Source organism: Artemia sp. Qi Xiang Cuo, chromosome 2 (assembly GCF_049724085.1).
Source record: "Artemia sp. Qi Xiang Cuo chromosome 2, ASM4972408v1, whole genome shotgun sequence".
NCBI lineage: Eukaryota > Metazoa > Arthropoda > Branchiopoda > Anostraca > Artemiidae > Artemia > Artemia sp. Qi Xiang Cuo.
The window spans coordinates 80864969-80884952 of record NC_142795.1 but is presented as its reverse complement, the minus strand read 5'-3'; the positions used below and the strand labels follow the sequence as shown (position 1 = coordinate 80884952).

General features: G+C 35.4%; 1 protein-coding gene across 4 annotated transcripts in view; it reads right to left on the bottom strand.

Annotated features, from left to right (window-relative positions):
- Positions 1-19984, bottom strand: part of LOC148955677 (DDB1- and CUL4-associated factor 6-like) — a 102458-nt gene that overhangs the window by 67603 nt on the left and 14871 nt on the right. For all 4 annotated transcript variants that reach the window (XM_089103396.1, XM_089103403.1, XM_089103416.1 and 1 more), the window contains exons 3-5: positions 17764-18063; positions 15474-15609; positions 9987-10147 (exon numbers count right to left, since the gene is read on the bottom strand). In XM_089103396.1, coding sequence (XP_088959522.1) covers positions 9987-10147; positions 15474-15609; positions 17764-18063 — 597 coding nt within the window. The remainder of the gene's footprint in view (positions 1-9986; positions 10148-15473; positions 15610-17763; positions 18064-19984) is intronic.

The window sequence follows — 19984 nt, the reverse complement described above, 5'->3', positions numbered from 1 at the left end:
CAAACTTTCAAGATTTTCTTCGCCGCTTTGTAGTATTCCGACAGAAAGAAAAGACGCTTGACAATTGCTTTATCTAGCGTTATTTCGGGTCTAGGATTCAAAGGTCTTTGGCGTGTTCAAACAGGTTTAAAAGAACATTCTAATTTTTCGGATATAAATTTTTAAGAAATCAGAGGAGCTTAATTCAACTGGACTTGAATGGCATGAACAAGGGTTTGATTGACATTTTTGACAAGGAAGATGAGCCTACTTCAATAGGACTTGAATAGCATGAACAAGGGTCTGATTGACATTTTTAAGAAAGAAGAGGAGCTTACTTCAACTGGGCTTGAATGGCATGAACAAGGGTTTTATTGAAATTTTTACGAAAGAAGCGGAGCTTACTTCAAATGGGCTTGAATGCCATGAACAATGCTTAATTGACATTTTTAAGAAAGAAGAGGAGCTTACTTCAACTGGACTTGAATGGCATGAACAAGGATTTGATTGAAATTTTTAAGAAAGAAGAGGAGCTTACTTTTACTGGGCTTGAAGATGAGGAGCTTACTACAACTGAGTTTGAATGGCATGAACAAGGGTTTGATTGACATTTTTAAGAAATCAGAGGAGCTTACTTCAACTGGGTTTGAATGGTATGAACAAGGGTTTTATTGAAACTTTTAGGAAAGGAGCAGAGCTTACTTCAACTGGGTTTGAATGGCATGAACAAGGGTTTGATTGACATTTTTAAGAAATCAGAGGAGCTTACTTCAACTGGACTTGAATGGCATGAAAAAGGGTTTGATTGACATTTTTAACAAAGAAGAGGAGCCTACTTCAACTGGACTTGAATAGCATGAACAAGGTTTTGAATGAAATTTTTAAGAAAGATGAGGAGCTTACTTACTTCAACTGGGAATAAATATGTGTATTCTGAGCAATATCTGACATGAGACTGGTTGACAATTTTAAGAAAAGAAGGGGAGCTTACTTCAACTGGGTTTGAATGGCATGAACAAGGGTCTGATTGACATTTTTAAGAAAGAAAAAGAGCCTACTTCAACTGGGCTTGAATGGCATGAACAAGGGTTTTATTGAAACTTTTACGAAAGAAGCCGAGCTTACTTCAACTGGGCTTGAATGGCATGAACAAGGCCTTAATTGACATTTTTAAGAAAGAAGAGGAACTTTCTTCTACTGGGCTTGAATGGCATGAACAAGGGTTTTATTGAAATTTTTACTAAATAAGTGGAGCTTACTTCAACTGGGCTTGAGTGGCATGAACAAGGGTTTGATTGACGTTTTTAAGAAAGAAGAGGAGCTTACTTCAACTGGTTTTGAATGGCATGAACAAGAGTTTGATTGACATTTTTAAGAAAGAAGAGGAGCTTACTTCAACTGAGCTTGAATGGCATGAACAAGGGTTTAATTGACATTTTTAAGAAAGACGAGGAGCTTACTTGTACTGGGCTTGAATGGCATGAACAAGGAGTTTATTGAAATTTTTAAGAAAGAAACGGACCTTACTTCAACTGGGCTTGAATGGCATGAACAAGGGTTTGATTGACGTTTTTAAGAAAGAAGAGGAGCTTACTTCAACTGGGCTTGAATGGCATGAACAACGGTTTGATTGACATTTTTAAGAAGGAAGGGGAGCTTACTTCAACTGGTTTTGAATGGCATGAACAAGAGTTTGATTTACACGAGGAGCTTACTTACTTCAACTGGAAATAAATATGTATATTCTGAGCAATATCTGACATGAGACTGATTGACAATTTTAAGAACGAAGAGGAGCTTACTTCAACTGGTTTTGGATGGCATGAACAAGGGTTTGATTGATATTTTAAGAAAACAGGAGCTAACTTCAACTGAGCTTGAATGGCAAGAAGAAGGGTTTAATTGACATTTTTAAGAAAGAAAAGGAGCTTACTTCAACTGGGCTTGAATGGCATGAACAAGGGTTTGATTGACATTTTAAAGAACGAAGAGGAGCTTACTTCAACTGGTTTTGAATGGCATGAACAAGGGTTTGATTGACTTTTTTAAATAAGAAGAGGAGCTTACTTCTACTGGGATTGAATGGCATGACCAAGGGTTTTATTAAAATTTTTACGAAAGAAGCGGAGCTTACTTCAACTGGGCTTGAGTGGCATGAACCAGGGTTTGATTGACATTTTTATGAAAGAAGAGGAGCTTACTTCAACTGGGCTTGAATGGCATGAACAAGGGTTTGATTGACGTTTTTAAGAAGGAAGGGGAGCTTACTTCAACTGGTTTTGAATGGCATGAACAAGAGTTTGATTTACACGAGGAGCTTACTTACTTCAACTGGAAATAAATATGTATATTCTGAGCAATATCTGACATGAGACTGATTAACAATTTTAAGAACGAAGAGGAGCTTACTTCAACTGGTTTTGGATGGCATGAACAAGGGTTTGATTGATATTTTAAGAAAACAGGAGCTAACTTCAACTGAGCTTGAATGGCACGAAGAAGGGTTTAATTGACATTTTTAAGAAAGAAAAGGAGCTTACTTCAACTGGGCTTGAATGGCATGAAGAAGGGTTTGATTGACATTTTAATGAAAGAAGAGGAGCTTACTTCAACTGGTTTTGAATGGCATGAACAAGGGTTTGATTGACGTTTTTAAATAAGAAGAGGAGCTTACTTCTACTGGGATTGAATGGCATGAACAAGGGTTTTATTAAAATTTTTAAGAAAGAAGCGGAGCTTACTTCAACTGGGCTTGAGTGGCATGAACCAGGGTTTGATTGACATTTTTATGACAGAAGAGGAGCTTACTTCAACTGGGCTTGAATGGCATGAACAAGGGTTTGATTGACGTTTTTAAGAAAGAAGAGGAGCTTGCTTCAACTGGGCTTGAATGGCATGAACAAAGGTTTAATTGACATTTTTAAGAGGGAAGGGGAGCTTACTTCAACTGGTTTTTAATGGCATGAACAAGGGTTTGATTTACATAAGGAGCTTACTTACTTCAACTGGAAATAAATATGTGTATTCTGAGCAATATCTGACATAAGACTGATTGACAGTTTTAAGAAAGAAAAGGAGCTTACTTCAACTGGGCTTGAATGGCATGAACAAGGGTTTGATTGACATTTTAAAGAAAGAAGAGGAGCTTACTTCAACTGGTTTTGAATGGCATGAACAAGGGTTTGATTGACATTTTTAAGAAAGAAGAGGAGCTTGCTTCAACTGGGCTTGAATGGCATGAACAAAGGTTTAATTGACATTTTTAAGAGGGAAGGGGAGCTTACTTCAACTGGTTTTGAATGGCATGAACAAGGGTTTGATTTACATAAGGAGCTTACTTACTTCAACTGGAAATAAATATGTGTATTCTGAGCAATATCTGACATGAGACTGATTGACAGTTTTAAGAACGAAGAGGAGCTTACTTCAACTGGTTTTGGATGGCATGAACAAGGGTTTGATTGATATTTTTAAGAAAACAGGAGCTAACTTCAACTGAGCTTGAATGGCACGAAGAAGGGTTTAATTGACATTTTTAAGAAAGAAAAGGAGCTTACTTCAACTGGGCTTGAATGGCATGAACAAAGGTTTGATTGACATTTTAAAGAAAGAAGAGGAGCTTACTTCAACTGGTTTTGAATGGCATGAACAAGGGTTTGATTGACGTTTTTAAATAAGAAGAGGAGCTTACTTCTACTGGGATTGAATGGCATGACCAAGGGTTTTATTCAAATTTTTACGAAAGAAGCGGAGCTTACTTCAACTGGGCTTGAGTGGCATGAACCAGGGTTTGATTGACATTTTTAAGAAAGAATAGGAGCTTACTTCAACTGGGCTTGAATGGCATGAACAAGGGTTTGATTGACATTTTTAAGAAAGAAGAGGAGCTTGCTTCAACTGGGCTTGAATGGCATGAACAAAGGTTTAATTGACATTTTTAAGAAGGAAGGGGAGCTTACTTCAACTGGTTTTTAATGGCATGAACAAGGGTTTGATTTACATAAGGAGCTTACTTACTTCAACTGGAAATAAATATGTGTATTCTGAGCAATATCTGACATGAGACTGATTGACAGTTTTAAGAACGAAGAGGAGCTTACTTCAACTGGTTTTGGATGGCATGAACAAGGGTTTGATTGATATTTTAAGAAAACAGGAGCTAACTTCAACTGAGCTTGAATGGCACGAAGAAGGGTTTAATTGACATTTTTAAGAAAGAAAAGGAGCTTACTTCAACTGGGCTTGAATGGCATGAACAAGGGTTTGATTGACATTTTTAAGAAAGAAGAGGAGCTTGCTTCAACTGGTTTTGAATGGCATGAACAAGGGTTTGATTGACGTTTTTAAATAAGAAGAGGAGCTTACTTCTACTGGGATTGAGTGGCATGAACCAGGGTTTGATTGACATTTTTATGAAAGAAGAGGAGCTTACTTCAACTGGGCTTGAATGGCATGAACAAGGGTTTGATTGACGTTTTTAAGAAAGAAAAGGAGCTTGCTTCAACTGGGCTTGAATGGCATGAACAAGGGTTTGATTGACATTTTTAAGAAGGAAGGGGAGCTTACTTCAACTGGTTTTGAATGGCATGAACAAGGGTTTGATTTACATAAGGAGCTTACTTACTTCAACTGGAAATAAATATGTGTATTCTGAGCAATATCTGACATGAGACTGATTGACAGTTTTAAGAACGAAGAGGAGCTTACTTCAACTGGTTTTGGATGGCATGAACAAGGGTTTGATTGATATTTTAAGAAAACAGGAGCTAACTTCAACTGAGCTTGAATGGCACGAAGAAGGGTTTAATTGACATTTTTAAGAAAGAAAAGGAGCTTACTTCAACTGGGCTTGAATGGCATGAAGAAGGGTTTGATTGACATTTTAAAGAACGAAGAGGAGCTTACTTCAACTGGTTTTGAATGGCATGAACAAGGGTTTGATTGACGTTTTTAAATAAGAAGAGGAGCTTACTTCTACTGGGATTTAATGGCATGACCAAGGGTTTTATTAAAATTTTTACGAAAGAAGCGGAGCTTACTTCAACTGGGCTTGAGTGGCATGAACCAGGGTTTTAATGACATTTTTAAGAAAGAAGAGGAGCTTACTTCAACTGGGATTGAATGGCATGAACAAGGGTTTGATTGACATTTTTAAGAAAGAAGAGGAGCTTGCTTCAACTGGGCTTGAATGGCATGAACAAAGGTTTAATTGACATTTTTAAGAAGGAAGCTTACTTCAACTGGTTTTGAATGGCATGAACAAGGGTTTGATTTACATAAGGAACTTACTTACTTCAACTGGAAATAAATATGTGTATTCTGAGCAATATCTGACATGAGACTGATTGACAGTTTTAAGAACGAAGAGGAGCTTACTTCAACTGGTTTTGGATGGCATGAATAAGGGTTTGATTGATATTTTTAAGAAAACAGGAGCTAACTTCAACTGAGCTTGAATGGCACGAAGAAGGGTTTAATTGACATTTTTAAGAAAGAAAAGGAGCTTACTTCAACTGGGCTTGAATGGCATGAACAAGGGTTTGATTGTCATTTTAAAGAAAGAAGAGGAGCTTACTTCAACTGGTTTTGAATGGCATGAACAAGGGTTTGATTGACGTTTTTAAATAAGAAGAGGAGCTTACTTCTACTGGGATTGAATGGCATGACCAAGGGTTTTATTAAAATTTTTACGAAAGAAGCGGAGCTTACTTCAACTGGGCTTGAGTGGCATGAACCAGGGTTTAATTGACATTTTTAAGAAAGAAAAGGAGCTTACTTCAACTGGGCTTGAATGGCATGAACAAGGGTTTGATTGACATTTTAAAGAAAGAAGAGGAGCTTACTTCAACTGGTTTTGAATGGCATGAACAAGGGTTTTATTGACGTTTTTAAATAAGAAGAGGAGCTTACTTCTACTGGGATTGAATGGCATGACCAAGGGTTTTATTAAAATTTTTAAGAAAGAAGCGGAGCTTACTTCAACTGGGCTTGAGTGGCATGAACCAGTGTTTGATTGACATTTTTAAGAAAGAAAAGGAGCTTACTTCAACTGGGCTTGAATGGCATGAAGAAGGGTTTGATTGACATTTTTAAGAAAGAAGAGGAGCTTACTTCAACTGGTTTTGAATGGCATGAACAAGGGTTTGATTGACGTTTTTAAATAAGAAGAGTAGCTTACTTCTACTGGGATTGAATGGCATGACCAAGGGTTTTATTAAAATTTTTAAGAAAGAAGCGGAGCTTACTTCAACTGGGCTTGAGTGGCATGACCAAGGGTTTGAATGACATTTTTAAGAAAGAAAAGGAGCTTACTTCAACTGGGCTTGAATGGCATGAACAAGGGTTTGATTGACATTTTTAAGAAAGAAGAGGAGCTTGCTTCAACTGCGCTTGAATGGCATGAACAAAGGTTTAATTGACATTTTTAAGAAGGAAGGGGAGCTTACTTCAACTGGTTTTGAATGGCATGAACAAGGGTTTGATTTACATAAGGAGCTTACTTACTTCAACTGGAAATAAATATGTGTATTCTGAGCAATATCTGACATGAGACTGATTGACAATTTTAAGAACGAAGAGGAGCTTACTTCAACTGGTTTTGGATGGCATGAACAAGGGTTTGATTGATATTTTAAGAAAACAGGAGCTAACTTCAACTGAGCTTGAATGGCACGAAGAAGGGTTTAATTGACATTTTTAAGAAAGAAAAGGAGCTTACTTCAACTGGGCTTGAATGGCATGAACAAGGGTTTGATTGACATTTTAAAGAACGAAGAGGAGCTTACTTCAACTGGTTTTGAATGGCATGAACAAGGGTTTGATTGACGTTTTTAAATAAGAAGAGGAGCTTACTTCTACTGGGATTGAGTGGCATGAACCAGGGTTTTATTGACATTTTTATGAAAGAAGAGGAGCTTACTTCAACTGGGCTTGAATGGCATGAACAAGGGTTTGATTGACGTTTTTAAGAAAGAAGAGGAGCTTGCTTCAACTGGGCTTGAATGGCATGAACAAAGGTTTAATTGACATTTTTAAGAGGGAAGGGGAGCTTACTTCAACTGGTTTTGAATGGCATGAACAAGGGTTTGATTGACGTTTTTAAATAAGAAGAGGAGCTTACTTCTACTGTGATTGAATGGCATGACCAAGGGTTTTATTAAAATTTTTACGAAAGAAGCGGAGCTTACTTCAACTGGGCTTGAGTGGCATGAACCAGGGTTTGATTGACATTTTTAAGAAAGAAAAGGAGCTTACTTCAACTGGGCTTGAATGGCATGAACAAGGGTTTGATTGACATTTTTAAGAGGGAAGGGGAGCTTACTTCAACTGGTTTTGAATGGCATGAACAAGGGTTTGATTGACATTTTTAAGAGGGAAGCGGAGCTTACTTCAACTGGGCTTGAGTGGCATGAACCAGGGTTTGATTGACATTTTTAAGAAAGAAGAGGAGCTTGCTTCAACTGGGCTTGAATGGCATGAACAAAGGTTTTATTGACATTTTTAAGAGGGAAGGGGAGCTTACTTCAACTGGTTTTGAATGGCATGAACAAGGGTTTGATTTACATAAGGAGCTTACTTACTTCAACTGGAAATAAATATGTGTATTCTGAGCAATATCTGACATGAGACTGATTGACAGTTTTAAGAACGAAGAGGAGCTTACTTCAACTGGTTTTGGATGGCATGAACAAGGGTTTGATTGATATTTTAAGAAAACAGGAGCTAACTTCAACTGAGCTTGAATGGCACGAAGAAGGGTTTAATTGACATTTTTAAGAAAGAAAAGGAGCTTACTTCAACTGGGCTTGAATGGCATGAACAAGGGTTTGATTGACATTTTAAAGAACGAAGGGGAGCTTACTTCAACTGGTTTTGAATGGCATGAACAAGGGTTTGATTGACGTTTTTAAATAAGAAGAGGAGCTTACTTCTACTGGGATTGAATGGCATGACCAAGGGTTTTATTAAAATTTTTACGAAAGAAGCGGAGCTTACTTCAACTGGGCTTGAGTGGCATGAACCAGGGTTTGAATGACATTTTTAAGAAAGAAAAGGAGCTTACTTCAACTGGGCTTGAATGGCATGAACAAGGGTTTGATTGACATTTTTAAGAAAGAAGAGGAGCTTGCTTCAACTGGGCTTGAATGGCATGAACAAAGGTTTAATTGACATTTTTAAGAAGGAAGGGGAGCTTACTTCAACTGGTTTTGAATGGCATGAACAAGGGTTTGATTTACATAAGGAGCTTACTTACTTCAACTGGAAATAAATATGTGTATTCTGAGCAATATCTGACATGAGACTGATTGACAGTTTTAAGAACGAAGAGGAGCTTACTTCAACTGGTTTTGGATGGCATGAACAAGGGTTTGATTGATATTTTAAGAAAACAGGAGCTAACTTCAACTGAGCTTGAATGGCACGAAGAAGGGTTTAATTGACATTTTTAAGAAAGAAAAGGAGCTTACTTCAACTGGGCTTGAATGGCATGAACAAGGGTTTGATTGACATTTTAAAGAAAGAAGAGGAGCTTACTTCAACTGGTTTTGAATGGCATGAACAAGGGTTTGATTGACGTTTTTAAATAAGAAGAGGAGCTTACTTCTACTGGGATTGAATGGCATGACCAAGGGTTTTATTAAAATTTTTACGAAAGAAGCGGAGCTTACTTCAACTGGGCTTGAGTGGCATGAACCAGGGTTTAATTGACATTTTTAAGAAAGAAAAGGAGCTTACTTCAACTGGGCTTGAATGGCATGAACAAGGGTTTGATTGACATTTTAAAGAAAGAAGAGGAGCTTACTTCAACTGGTTTTGAATGGCATGAACAAGGGTTTGATTGACGTTTTTAAATAAGAAGAGGAGCTTACTTCTACTGGGATTGAATGGCATGACCAAGGGTTTTATTAAAATTTTTACGAAAGAAGCGGAGCTTACTTCAACTGGGCTTGAGTGGCATGAACCAGGGTTTAATTGACATTTTTAAGAAAGAAAAGGAGCTTACTTCAACTGGGCTTGAATGGCATGAACAAGGGTTTGATTGACATTTTAAAGAAAGAAGAGGAGCTTACTTCAACTGGTTTTGAATGGCATGAACAAGGGTTTGATTGACGTTTTTAAATAAGAAGAGGAGCTTACTTCTACTGGGATTGCATGGCATGACCAAGGGTTTTATTTAAATTTTTACGAAAGAAGCGGAGCTTACTTCAACTGGGCTTGAGTGGCATGAACCAGGGTTTGAATGACATTTTTAAGAAAGAAAAGGAGCTTACTTCAACTGGGCTTGAATGGCATGAACAAGGGTTTGATTGACATTTTAAAGAAAGAAGAGGAGCTTACTTCAACTGGTTTTGAATGGCATGAACAAGGGTTTGATTGACGTTTTTAAATAAGAAGAGGAGCTTACTTCTACTGGGATTGAATGGCATGACCCAGGGTTTTATTAAAATTTTTACGAAAGAAGCGGAGCTTACTTCAACTGGGCTTGAGTGGCATGAACCAGGGTTTGATTGACATTTTTATGAAAGAAGAGGAGCTTACTTCAACTGGGCTTGAATGGCATGAACAAGGGTTTGATTGAAATTTTAAAGAAAGAAGAGGAGCTTACTTCAACTGGTTTTGAATGGCATGAACAAGTGTTTGATTGACGTTTTTAAATAAGAAGAGGAGCTTACTTCTACTGGGATTGAATGGCATGACCAAGGGTTTTATTGAAATTTTTACGAAAGAAGCGGAGCTTACTTCAACTGGGCTTGAGTGGCATGAACCAGGGTTTGATTGACATTTTTATGAAAGAAGAGGAGCTTACTTCAACTGGTTTTGAATGGCATGAAAAATGGTTTGATTGACATTTTTAAGAAAGCAGGAGCTTACTTCAACTGAGCTTGAATGGCACGAACAAGGGTTTAATTAACATTTTTAAGAAAGAAGAGGAGCTTACTTTAACTGGGCTTGAATGGCATGAACAACGGTTTGAATGACACTTTTAAGAAAGAAGAATGGCTTACTTCAACTGGGAACAAATATGTGTATTCTGAACAATAACTGACAAGAATTTCTTCCCCATCAGGGCTAAACTCCACAGACGTTATTCGACGTCGTTGAGATCGAGCTTCGGGAGCAACTAGACAGGATATCAGATGAGACGACGTATCAGGGTTGAACGCTCCTGTCAAACAAGCTCCATTAAGAAAAGAAAAACCCCTAGGAGAAAAAAGAACCCATACACTTGTAAAATTGTAAAACAAGGACAAAGAATTTAACAAGGCACACATTTTAGACGATTATAATAACTAAGAAATTAAAGTCAGTAAATTCAGACAAAATAAAACTAGTACAAGAAGAGTTTGCGCAAAATAAAACCAGCATCAATGGAGTCTGACAATAATGTAAACCAACAATTCTTTCTCGAGGACTCATTAGAACATCCATACTGGTCAATATTTGCATCTTTATAACAAGAGGTTATACGTTTCACAATAATGTAATGAAAATTGCCGTTCACGGCTTACCAGAGAAAGCATAGCATACCCCGAAAAAAAACATCCGGGAGATAATTTTTTTAAAAGAAAGTCGCACTTTTAAAAGACATAAGTATTTCAACTTGAAAAACACCAAGAATATTGCTATTTAGTACTTAAAGAATGTCCTGAGGTATTTAAATAGTCATGGCTGCAGCAATAGCTCAATTTTCAAGTAATGATTAATATTCCTAAGAGTTGGTATTTAAGGATTTTTAGAAGTGATTAACTATAAATACGATGCTGGAATAACAATTTCAAAGCCTTAAAACAAATCACAATCTACACAGCATTTATGTTTAATAGATGGCATCCAATCGCAACCAGTTAATATCAAAGGATCACAGAATTCTTTTATTATAGATATGAGTCTAATATTGCAATATAGAAGTTTAATTTATTACCCAAATGGCTTCAAAATTAAAAAAAAAATATAATTTGAACATAGTTTTTTTTCTTTTTAATGTATATATCAAAGCTGATAAAATGCAGACTTATTGAAAAAAAAAAAAAACTTTCTATTTACGAGTCTTTGGACCTTTTAAATTGCACCTTCAAAATATTGAAAAAATATAATTTGAAATTTTTTCTTTTTGATGTATATTTCTAAGCTAATAAAATGCAGAGATTTATTGAACCAAAAAAAAACTTTCTATTTACGGGCCTTTGCACCTTTTAAATGGCACCTTAAAAATTTGGAAAAAATACATTTTGAACATTATTTTTCTTTTTAATGTATATTTCAAAGCTGATAAAATGCAGAGAGAAATATTGAACAAAAAAAAAAACTTTCTATTTACGGGCATTGCACTTTATAAAATAAAATTACCAATTGGTACTATATATCTAAGAGATACAAAGATTTTGCGCGCAAATAAGAGCTATTTCCAAGCAACAAAAAATAAAAAGCAGCCATAAATTCCCAGGCAAATTCCCTACGAAGTTTGGTGTTGGACTCTTCCAGGTCTTCGGAGGAGCGGCAGACAACAGAATATGCTAGGTCGTTTACTCGACAGTCATCGCTCGATGAGTGATGGACACTGGCCCACGATCCTCCGACGTAAAAATCAACCGTTGCCACTTCATACGTCTCCAGGCGTGGGAGGAACTAAGTCTAATTAAGATCTAAGAAAGGTTGATTAAGGATGCCCATCCAGTAGCAACTCATCATTGTCATTGTTAACAAATCTCCCCTTAAATTCGCCAGTTCATTGCGCCTAAAAAGTAAATATCCTAAACCATTGACTAAAATACCGCAGTGCGCAAGTTTGCTGTCTATTTCGAGAACTAAAATCTCTCTATACATTAGAACATGCAAGAAAATTCCAATACTTAGGAAACTCCCAAGAATTTCTTGGCAATATTATTATGTTTTCAAGAATCAGTTTAGTTATACTAGTCTGCAACTAACTTAACGCGCATAATTGACAATCAATAATACAGCTAATGTCTTCAATGTTTTCTTCCTTTTAAGTGCATTTCTTTCAAATGTATAAAATCAATTGGATAAATAAAACTTTCAAATTAAGCTATATGTTTATTTTTCAGAAAAGCGTAAATAACTAACGTAGCCTGTAGGGGCCATTTCTATACGTTTAAAGTTTAGAGTCGTTATCCATTATAATTTATGTTCAATCTTTATTTATTGTAACTTCCGTTCGTTTTAACTCCCAAACATTACAAGCTAATTTTCGATCATTTTAAGCTTTTTATTCGCTCATCTTTTCACGAGAAAACATTTTTTAAATCCTAACCATCGAAATTCCTTTGTCCACACACTGGATAGGAAAGGGAGATCATCCCTTGCTCCCAAAAAAGAAAAAGCTTTTACAAGGACATATTTGGTGAGAATTGACAGATTTGACCGAAAGGGCTGTTTTAAACATGAGACAACTTCAATTGAGGCCAATCAAACAATTCGTGATAACGAACTGCAAGTAAGGAGCGACCCGGTTCAATAGCAATCGAAACTCTAAAAAACGAAATTTTGATACCAATAGATACATCAAAAGAATCGGATTTTTTACGCTGATTGCAAATATATAAGTTTCATCAATTTCGTCTTACCCATAAAAAGTTACGATCTAGAGAAGATTTGCCTTATTTTCAAAAAAAAGGGGGAAACACCTCCTAAAAGTAATTGAATCTTAATGAAAATCACACCATCAGAATCAGCAAATCAGAGAACCCTACTGTAGAGGTTTCAACCTCCTATTTGCAAAGATGTGGAATTTTGTATCTTTTGCCAGAAGAAAGATCACGGATGCGTGTTAATTTATTTGTTTTGTGTTTTTCCAGGGTTTTTTTTTTTTTTTTTTTTTTTTTTTTTTTTTTTCTATCTTTTGCCAGAAGAAAGATCACGGATGCGTGTTAATTTATTTGTTTTGTGTTTTTCCAGGGGCTTTTTTTTTTTTTTTTTTTTTTTTTTTTTTTTTTTTTTTTAAGGGTTATCGTATCGACCCAGTGGTCCTAGAATATCGCGAGAGGGCTGATTCGAACGCAAATTAAAAGTTCCAAAGTCATCAATTTTTTCCCAAAGTCATCGGATCAAAATTTTGAGATAGCCATTTTGTTCAGCATAGTCGAAAAATCTAATAACAATGCATTTGAGGATAACTTAATCCCCCACGGTCCCAGGGGGAAGGACTGCAAATTATCAATTTTGCCCATTGTTTACATATAGTATTGGTTAGGGAAGTATAAAGACATTTTCGGAGGGGGGGAGGGATTTTTCTGGCGGGGGGGGGGGTCGGGGGATTATGTTAAGTGGGAGGATCTTTCCATGGAGGAATTTTACATAGGGAAGAGAATTTTCCATGAAGTTTTCCCAGCATGATTTAAAAAACGATTAGAAATTAAATAAAAAAACAAGTTTTTCAACTGAAAGTAAGGAGCAACATTAAGGCTCACCGTACATGAATAAATGAAAAGAAATTTGCATATTAATTTTACGTTTTTTTTTTGGTTAAATGGCTTTCTTGAAATTTTGTTCTGACGTAACTTAGGTAACAAACTTCTATATACGTATGTTTTTATTACCTTTTCAGGTTTTAGACTTTTACAGTGAGAGGAGGAGGCAATACCCAAACTCTTGTTTGTAGTGATCTTTGTTCGTTTTAAGTTTGATTTGCATATTCAATTTAAGTTTCACTCGTTTTAAGATTTATTTATTCATTTATATTAGTACCTATTGTATGTTTTTTTGCATTGATTGTTTATTTAATTTCTGTCTGTTTTGGGTTTCATTTAAACTTCAATAACAAAATAATTTTATTTTCGTTTTAAGCTTGATTTGCATATTCAATTTAAGCATTACTCGCTTTAAGATTTATCTATTCATTTGTATTACTACTTGTTGTATATTTTTTCGTTATAATTTTTTATTCAACTTCTATTCGTTTTGAGGTTCATTTATTCTTTAATAGTAATTTCCGGTCCTTTTGAGTTTGAATTTTAACGGTTATTTGTATCTGCTGATCTTAAGCTTAATATGGCCTTTATTTTTCTTTGAAAACGATCTTTTTCGAAAAGCGTTTTTTTTTTATTAATTTTGAAAAAGGGGAAGTCTCAGAGGTTTTAGGAAATCTCCAATTAAACCTCTCGATAAGAAAGGTGATAGGAATAAGTCTTGTAAATATAGAGGAATTAGCCTATTTTCAGTAGGGAGCAAATTACTTTAGTATGATGATACTTTTTAGATTTAGATATGCTGTATATAAAGCTTTAAGAGAAGAACAGTGCGGTTTTAGAAGGGTAGAGAAAGCCTCGACCAAATTTTTATTTTTAGATTAATAATTGAGTTATCAAACACATTTAGTCCTCAGTTATAGATTATGAGACAGCTCTGCGATTAAGGTAGGAAAAGAGGCTAGTAGCTGGTTTCGCATTAAAACAGGAGTTAAGCAGGGTTGCGTTCTGCCCCATTTGCATGGATCATTTTCATGGACATTGTCCTAAGGAGCACACCAAAGAAAATGGGAGAACCCGGAATCAAATGAGGAAGTAAAACTCTCTTAGATTTAGAGTATGCTTATGATTTAAGCATCATCGACGAAAATGTTAGCAAAGCGAACGAACTTTAAAATGTTTTGCAAGTTAAGGGTACGTGAATGGGTTTGAAAATTAACGTCAAGAAGACTAAGTCGCTAAGATTAGGAATAAGAGGAGGTTAACGTAAAGAGAAAATCGATCAAGTGGACAGCTTCATATACCTTGGTAGTATTATTAGTAAAGACAGTGGATACAATGAAGATGAAAAAAGCAGAATAGCTTTGATCAGGTTGATCAGCTGATCAAGATTGATCAGGTGGGCAGCTTCACTTACCTTGGTAGTAGTATTAGTAAAGATGGTGGGAGCAGTGAAGATGTTAAAAGTAGAATAGCCAAGGCTAAGGGTGTTTTTCACAGTTGAAAGAAGTTTGGAAGAATAGGAAGATAAGTCTGCGAACCAAGATTAGATTATTGGAAGCTACAGTGATGACAGCTTCCGAAAAACGGAAGAGGAGTTGCTAGATGTTTTCCAGAGAAATTACCTACGGATTGTTTTGGGTACCCGACTGACTGAGCGTATCACAAATAGTAAGCTGTGAGAAAATGTAGTTCAATCCCGCTTTCTAGGGCTATAATGAGAGAAAGGATGAGATGGCTAGAACACGTTCTGCGGATTAAGGATGACAGATTGCCAAAAATTGTCTTTGTCACGCAACCTTCTAGGGCCAATCGAAAAGCGAGTCTTCCCCAAATGGGGTGGAAGGATGTTGTAAGGAAAGATTTAAGGGAGATAGGAGCTTCTTGGGAGGGTGTGAAAAGGGAGGCTTTAAAAAGATTGGGATGGAGTTGGAGAGGGCGTAGCTGTATTGGCCTCAGGCGGCTTGGTGCTGCAGAGAGTTATTAGTAGTAGTAGGAGTAGTCACTTGATTTCATTTTAGTTCTGTTTCTTTGTTTCAAGATGTAAAAAAGAATCAAGTAGCCTACCTGCATTGCCTCTTTTAAGCGCTCGACGGTCAAATATTCTAGCGCAGCTGTCGCTACATCCAATAGCAAGTTGATAAGGTCGCTGGAGATTGGTTGCCATACATGTCACAGCATTAGGGATCTTAATAATTATGTCCTAAAACGAATATTTACAAGGTTATGTCTCTAAACAGCAACAAGCTTGAAATTCAACAATCTGCGAGTCAAAGGACATTTTCTAATTCAGAAATGCTATCACGGAAGGTTATAGGTATAGATAGGTCCGAGAACTAGAAAGATGGGATGGGCAAGGTCATATCTAGGGGGGATTAGGATGGTTGAACCTCCCTTATATTTATGTAAAAACGTAAAAAAAGTGCATATAAAAAAATTTTTGATGCGTTTTTTAAAGTTTATTTTTGTAAATCCCCCCCCCCCGAACTAAAATCCAAGCTACTGCCTTGGGGAGGGGGATATTGAAGGATGTTTTTCATGGAAACCCGTTCAAAAACAATAAAAACAAACAAATTAAATATCAGCCATGATTTGTCCTGGGAGTGGAATCGACTTGGACCAATCTTGGGATAGATTTCGTACCCTAGTAGGCAAAAAGGGGACTACATGACAAATGTTTACATACATCGGATAAAAAAAATGTATGTTCCACTGAGTAGATGACTGATTATATGTTTAATTTGCCTTTAATGATGCCCACTTCCCATGTCTAATCAAAATCAACAAATTATCCCTCCTCTTTTCTCTTCTTTTTTTCTCTTCTTTTTTTTCTCTTCATTTTTCATTGAAAAATGAGACTCTCGCACATTTAAAAGAAATCATCTCTCTTTTTCTGATGCCAAATTTTGACAACAGAGGTTTTGATTTTAAAACTTTCTATTTCTAGAAAAGTTTTCATAAAAATTCATATCTTCGATCAGTTTTTATATTTGAAAGGACTGGAAATATACAAAAAATAAAAAAAAGGGAAGAAAATATCCAAAAAAGAAAGGAATGGTCCCTAGAAATTTATATCTTCGATCGAGTTTTATATTTGAAAGGACTGGAAATGATACAAAAAAGGGGGGAAAAGGAAAGCTAATGAACAAAAAGGAAAGGGCTGATCCCTAGAAACTTGTATTTTCGATCAATTTTATATTTGAAAGGACTGGAAATACCCAACAAATGAAAAAAAGGAAAGGAAATATCCAAAAACGAAAACACTGGTTTCTAGAAATTTATATCTTCAATCAACTTTTATGTTTGAAAGGACTGAAAATAATCAAAAAAGGGAAAAAAAGGAAAGAAAATATCCAAAGAGGAAAGGATTGGTCTCAAGAAAATTATATCTTCGATTAATTTTATATTTGCAAGGACTGAAATATACAAAAAATGAAAAAAAAAAGAAAAGAAATATCCAAAAAGGAAAGAACTGGTCTATAGAAATTTATATCTCTGATCAATTTCTAGCTTTGAAAGGACTGGAAATATACAAAAAAGGAAAAAGGAAAGGAAATATCCAAAGAAGAAAGAAGGGGTAACTAGAAATTTATACCTTCAATCAAACTTTGTTTATTCTTCTGAGGATTCTTTTCTCTTATGTTGGAGAGAAGGAATTCTCCTATTAAACAATTCTATGGGTTTGATACATAGAGGTTTTTCACAATTCAATAAAGGACGTCCTCGATCCACGGTAGAAATTATTACTACTTACAAACAGAAAAGATGAACATACGGAAAATAAATGATTGATATAAGAAAATTAGACGAAAAGCCAGAGCTCACAAAAAAGTTTTCTTAACCACCTTGTGTTTCTCTTAACCAACTTTACATTAATATGAATCATTCTGTGTCAATTATTTTCAACTACAAGCAACAAACACTTTGCAATCAATAAATAGACATATTTTTCGTGTCACTTCGTATAGAAAGGGTGCTCGTACAAACTTTGACTGGGGCCATGAAAATCCGAAAATCTAACAGCCTATACGAGTCAAAAGTGGTTAATACTGCAACTAACCTCCCTTCTGTGTCCCTTTTTTGCCCCCGGCTTCCCGACAATCCCCGTACCATGAGATAAAAAACTAACATTGATGGATAAATGAAACCTAAATCAAGCAGAAATTAAAATGAATAATAGTGAGGTTTCTGCCCCTCAAAAAATTCTAAGGTTAGACTGTCATTTACACTTTACTGAAAACAGTAATTTCAAAAACTGGAGGAAACACTCAATTTCCAGAATTTCGATTATTCGGAGGGGGGTGGGGTGTCCGAAATGACTTAAGCCTTAAACAAGCAACAGTCATTTTCAACCTACCTCATCACAATTTTCTTTTGAGCAAGACGTTTTTATTCGTAAATCAAAACAACGAACTGTTCCATCGTAGCAACAACTGAGAAAGAGATTTGGGTCGTTAGGCACAGGATTAACAGCATACACAACGCCATTTGAGTGGCACTCAAATACACAATGAGATGTTTCCTCTAAACGATCAATATCTGTGTAAACTATACTTCCTTTGCTTGAAGCTGAGACAATTTTTCTATCATTACAACAGGCTAAAAACTTGGCGCTAAAAATATTTGAATTGTGAACAGTCTTGTAGTCAATTAAAACCTGAAAAAAAAATCCTTAATTTAAAGGCAAGCTTATAGCTTAGATTGTAGGCGTAAGTCTATTCAAGAATAAAGTGCTTCACTAAAATGGTAATTGCCGAAAAAATTGGTCTATTGACCTTTTTTGCAGTTTTGGCAATTCATTTATCAGGAAACTATCTTTGATTTATTCCTTTCACTTTCTAACCCTCCACGGTCAAAAAGGCAATGTGTAAGATTGGTAATAGTCTCTAGGTAAAAGTCTCTAGGCATTGATAATAGTCTCTAGGTAAAAGTCTCTAGGCTATGGTAAAAGTCTCTAGGCTATGGTCTTTAAACAAAAATAATTCGGAGAATTTAAGATTGGTAATAAAAGTTCTCAATGAAATGTATTTTAGAATAAAATAATTTAACCCAATTTAAGTACAGTAGATGAAAATAATCCATATCCACTTGTTGAAATAGACATAAATGTTAACGATTTTATCAGTTAAATGTGCGTCTTAAATATTGATGGGTGTTTGAATTGCACAGTATGTTGCCACTGGCTAACAAATTATTAAATACAGTAATTCCAAAGTTTAAAACCGGTTCTTCGAGATTGATTGTAGATTTGGAAATTTAAAGACCTGAAGAATATTATATTACGCCTATAATCTTTACTCTAACCAACTTCAATTTAGGTAGGACTTTGCATTTAAGAGTCTGAAAACATTCCCTTGGTCCTAGTTTAGATTACTCCTTAGAAGAAAACACCCTAAAATTCTAAAAAATACTTATTTATATCTATCCTAAAAGAGCTACACCTTACTTTACCCCCCCCCCCCAATATACAAAAACAAAGGCTGCATTTTCTGTTTCTTGAATCCGACGTTGCTTCTTCGCCGTTCAACTTAATTGAAGAAGAGTGACATACGGCAAAATGCATGGAAAATATATTATTTTGACTATATATTTGCACATTACGGGGGGGGGGGTGTTTAATTAAAGTCAAACACTTTATATGTAAGTATTTTAGAACTTTTAAAGTTGTTTTCAGAATATTGCTTGATACATACTTATTCGTTTTTGCACGTCTCCATTTTTATATTTTTATGCATCTTTGATTGTAAATCCTACAATTAATAACAAATTGATAATGCTCAGCAAATGCAACTATTAATTAAAAGCACATGTGAGGATTCTCCTTTTTTTAGCTCATTTTCAAAATCACAAATATAACCCCTTGGTTTTGACCACAGCCATGTAAGAAGAGGCAGTGGAGTTTAAAGTTGCCAAAAGACTAAAAAAATATGCGTAGAGCTAAGTCTTTTGCTCTATTGTTTTTTTTTTCAAAATCCAATTAAAATGACTTGACAACCCTGAAAAATGACAGTCCTTTTCATATTCATAAGGAGTTACATTAGACTATGAACAACAGCTAAACCACATCTGATTGATTAATAAAAGAACTTGAGCTCGACTGAAACAAGACAAAGAAATGCAAAGAATCTAACAGGACTAAACACCAATCCTAATTTTTCTTTTTATTCTTTTACTTACTCTTCTGAAGCTACATAAGGCATTTTAAATTAGACCACGCTCAAATATGAAGCATTTTGATGAAGTTTCTCCTAAGGATAATGGCAAAGGCTATGGGATTAGCATGGAATTAAATAGGAAGGTAAACCTCTCCTAGACTTAGATTATGCCGATGATTTAAGCGTCCTAGATGAAAACATTAGCAAAATGAATGTTTTTCTAGAGGTTTGAGAGCTTAAGAGGGGGGTTGGCAAAAACAGGCTTGAAAATTAACGTTAAGAATACTAAGTCGCTTAGACTAAGAACAAGTAAACCTGAAGAGGGGATGTTGAGTAATGAGAAGATCCATTAAGTGAATAGCTTCACTTATTTTTGCTCATTTTTGGTTTAATGGAGTAATTTACCTTTCTTTGAAAAACTTA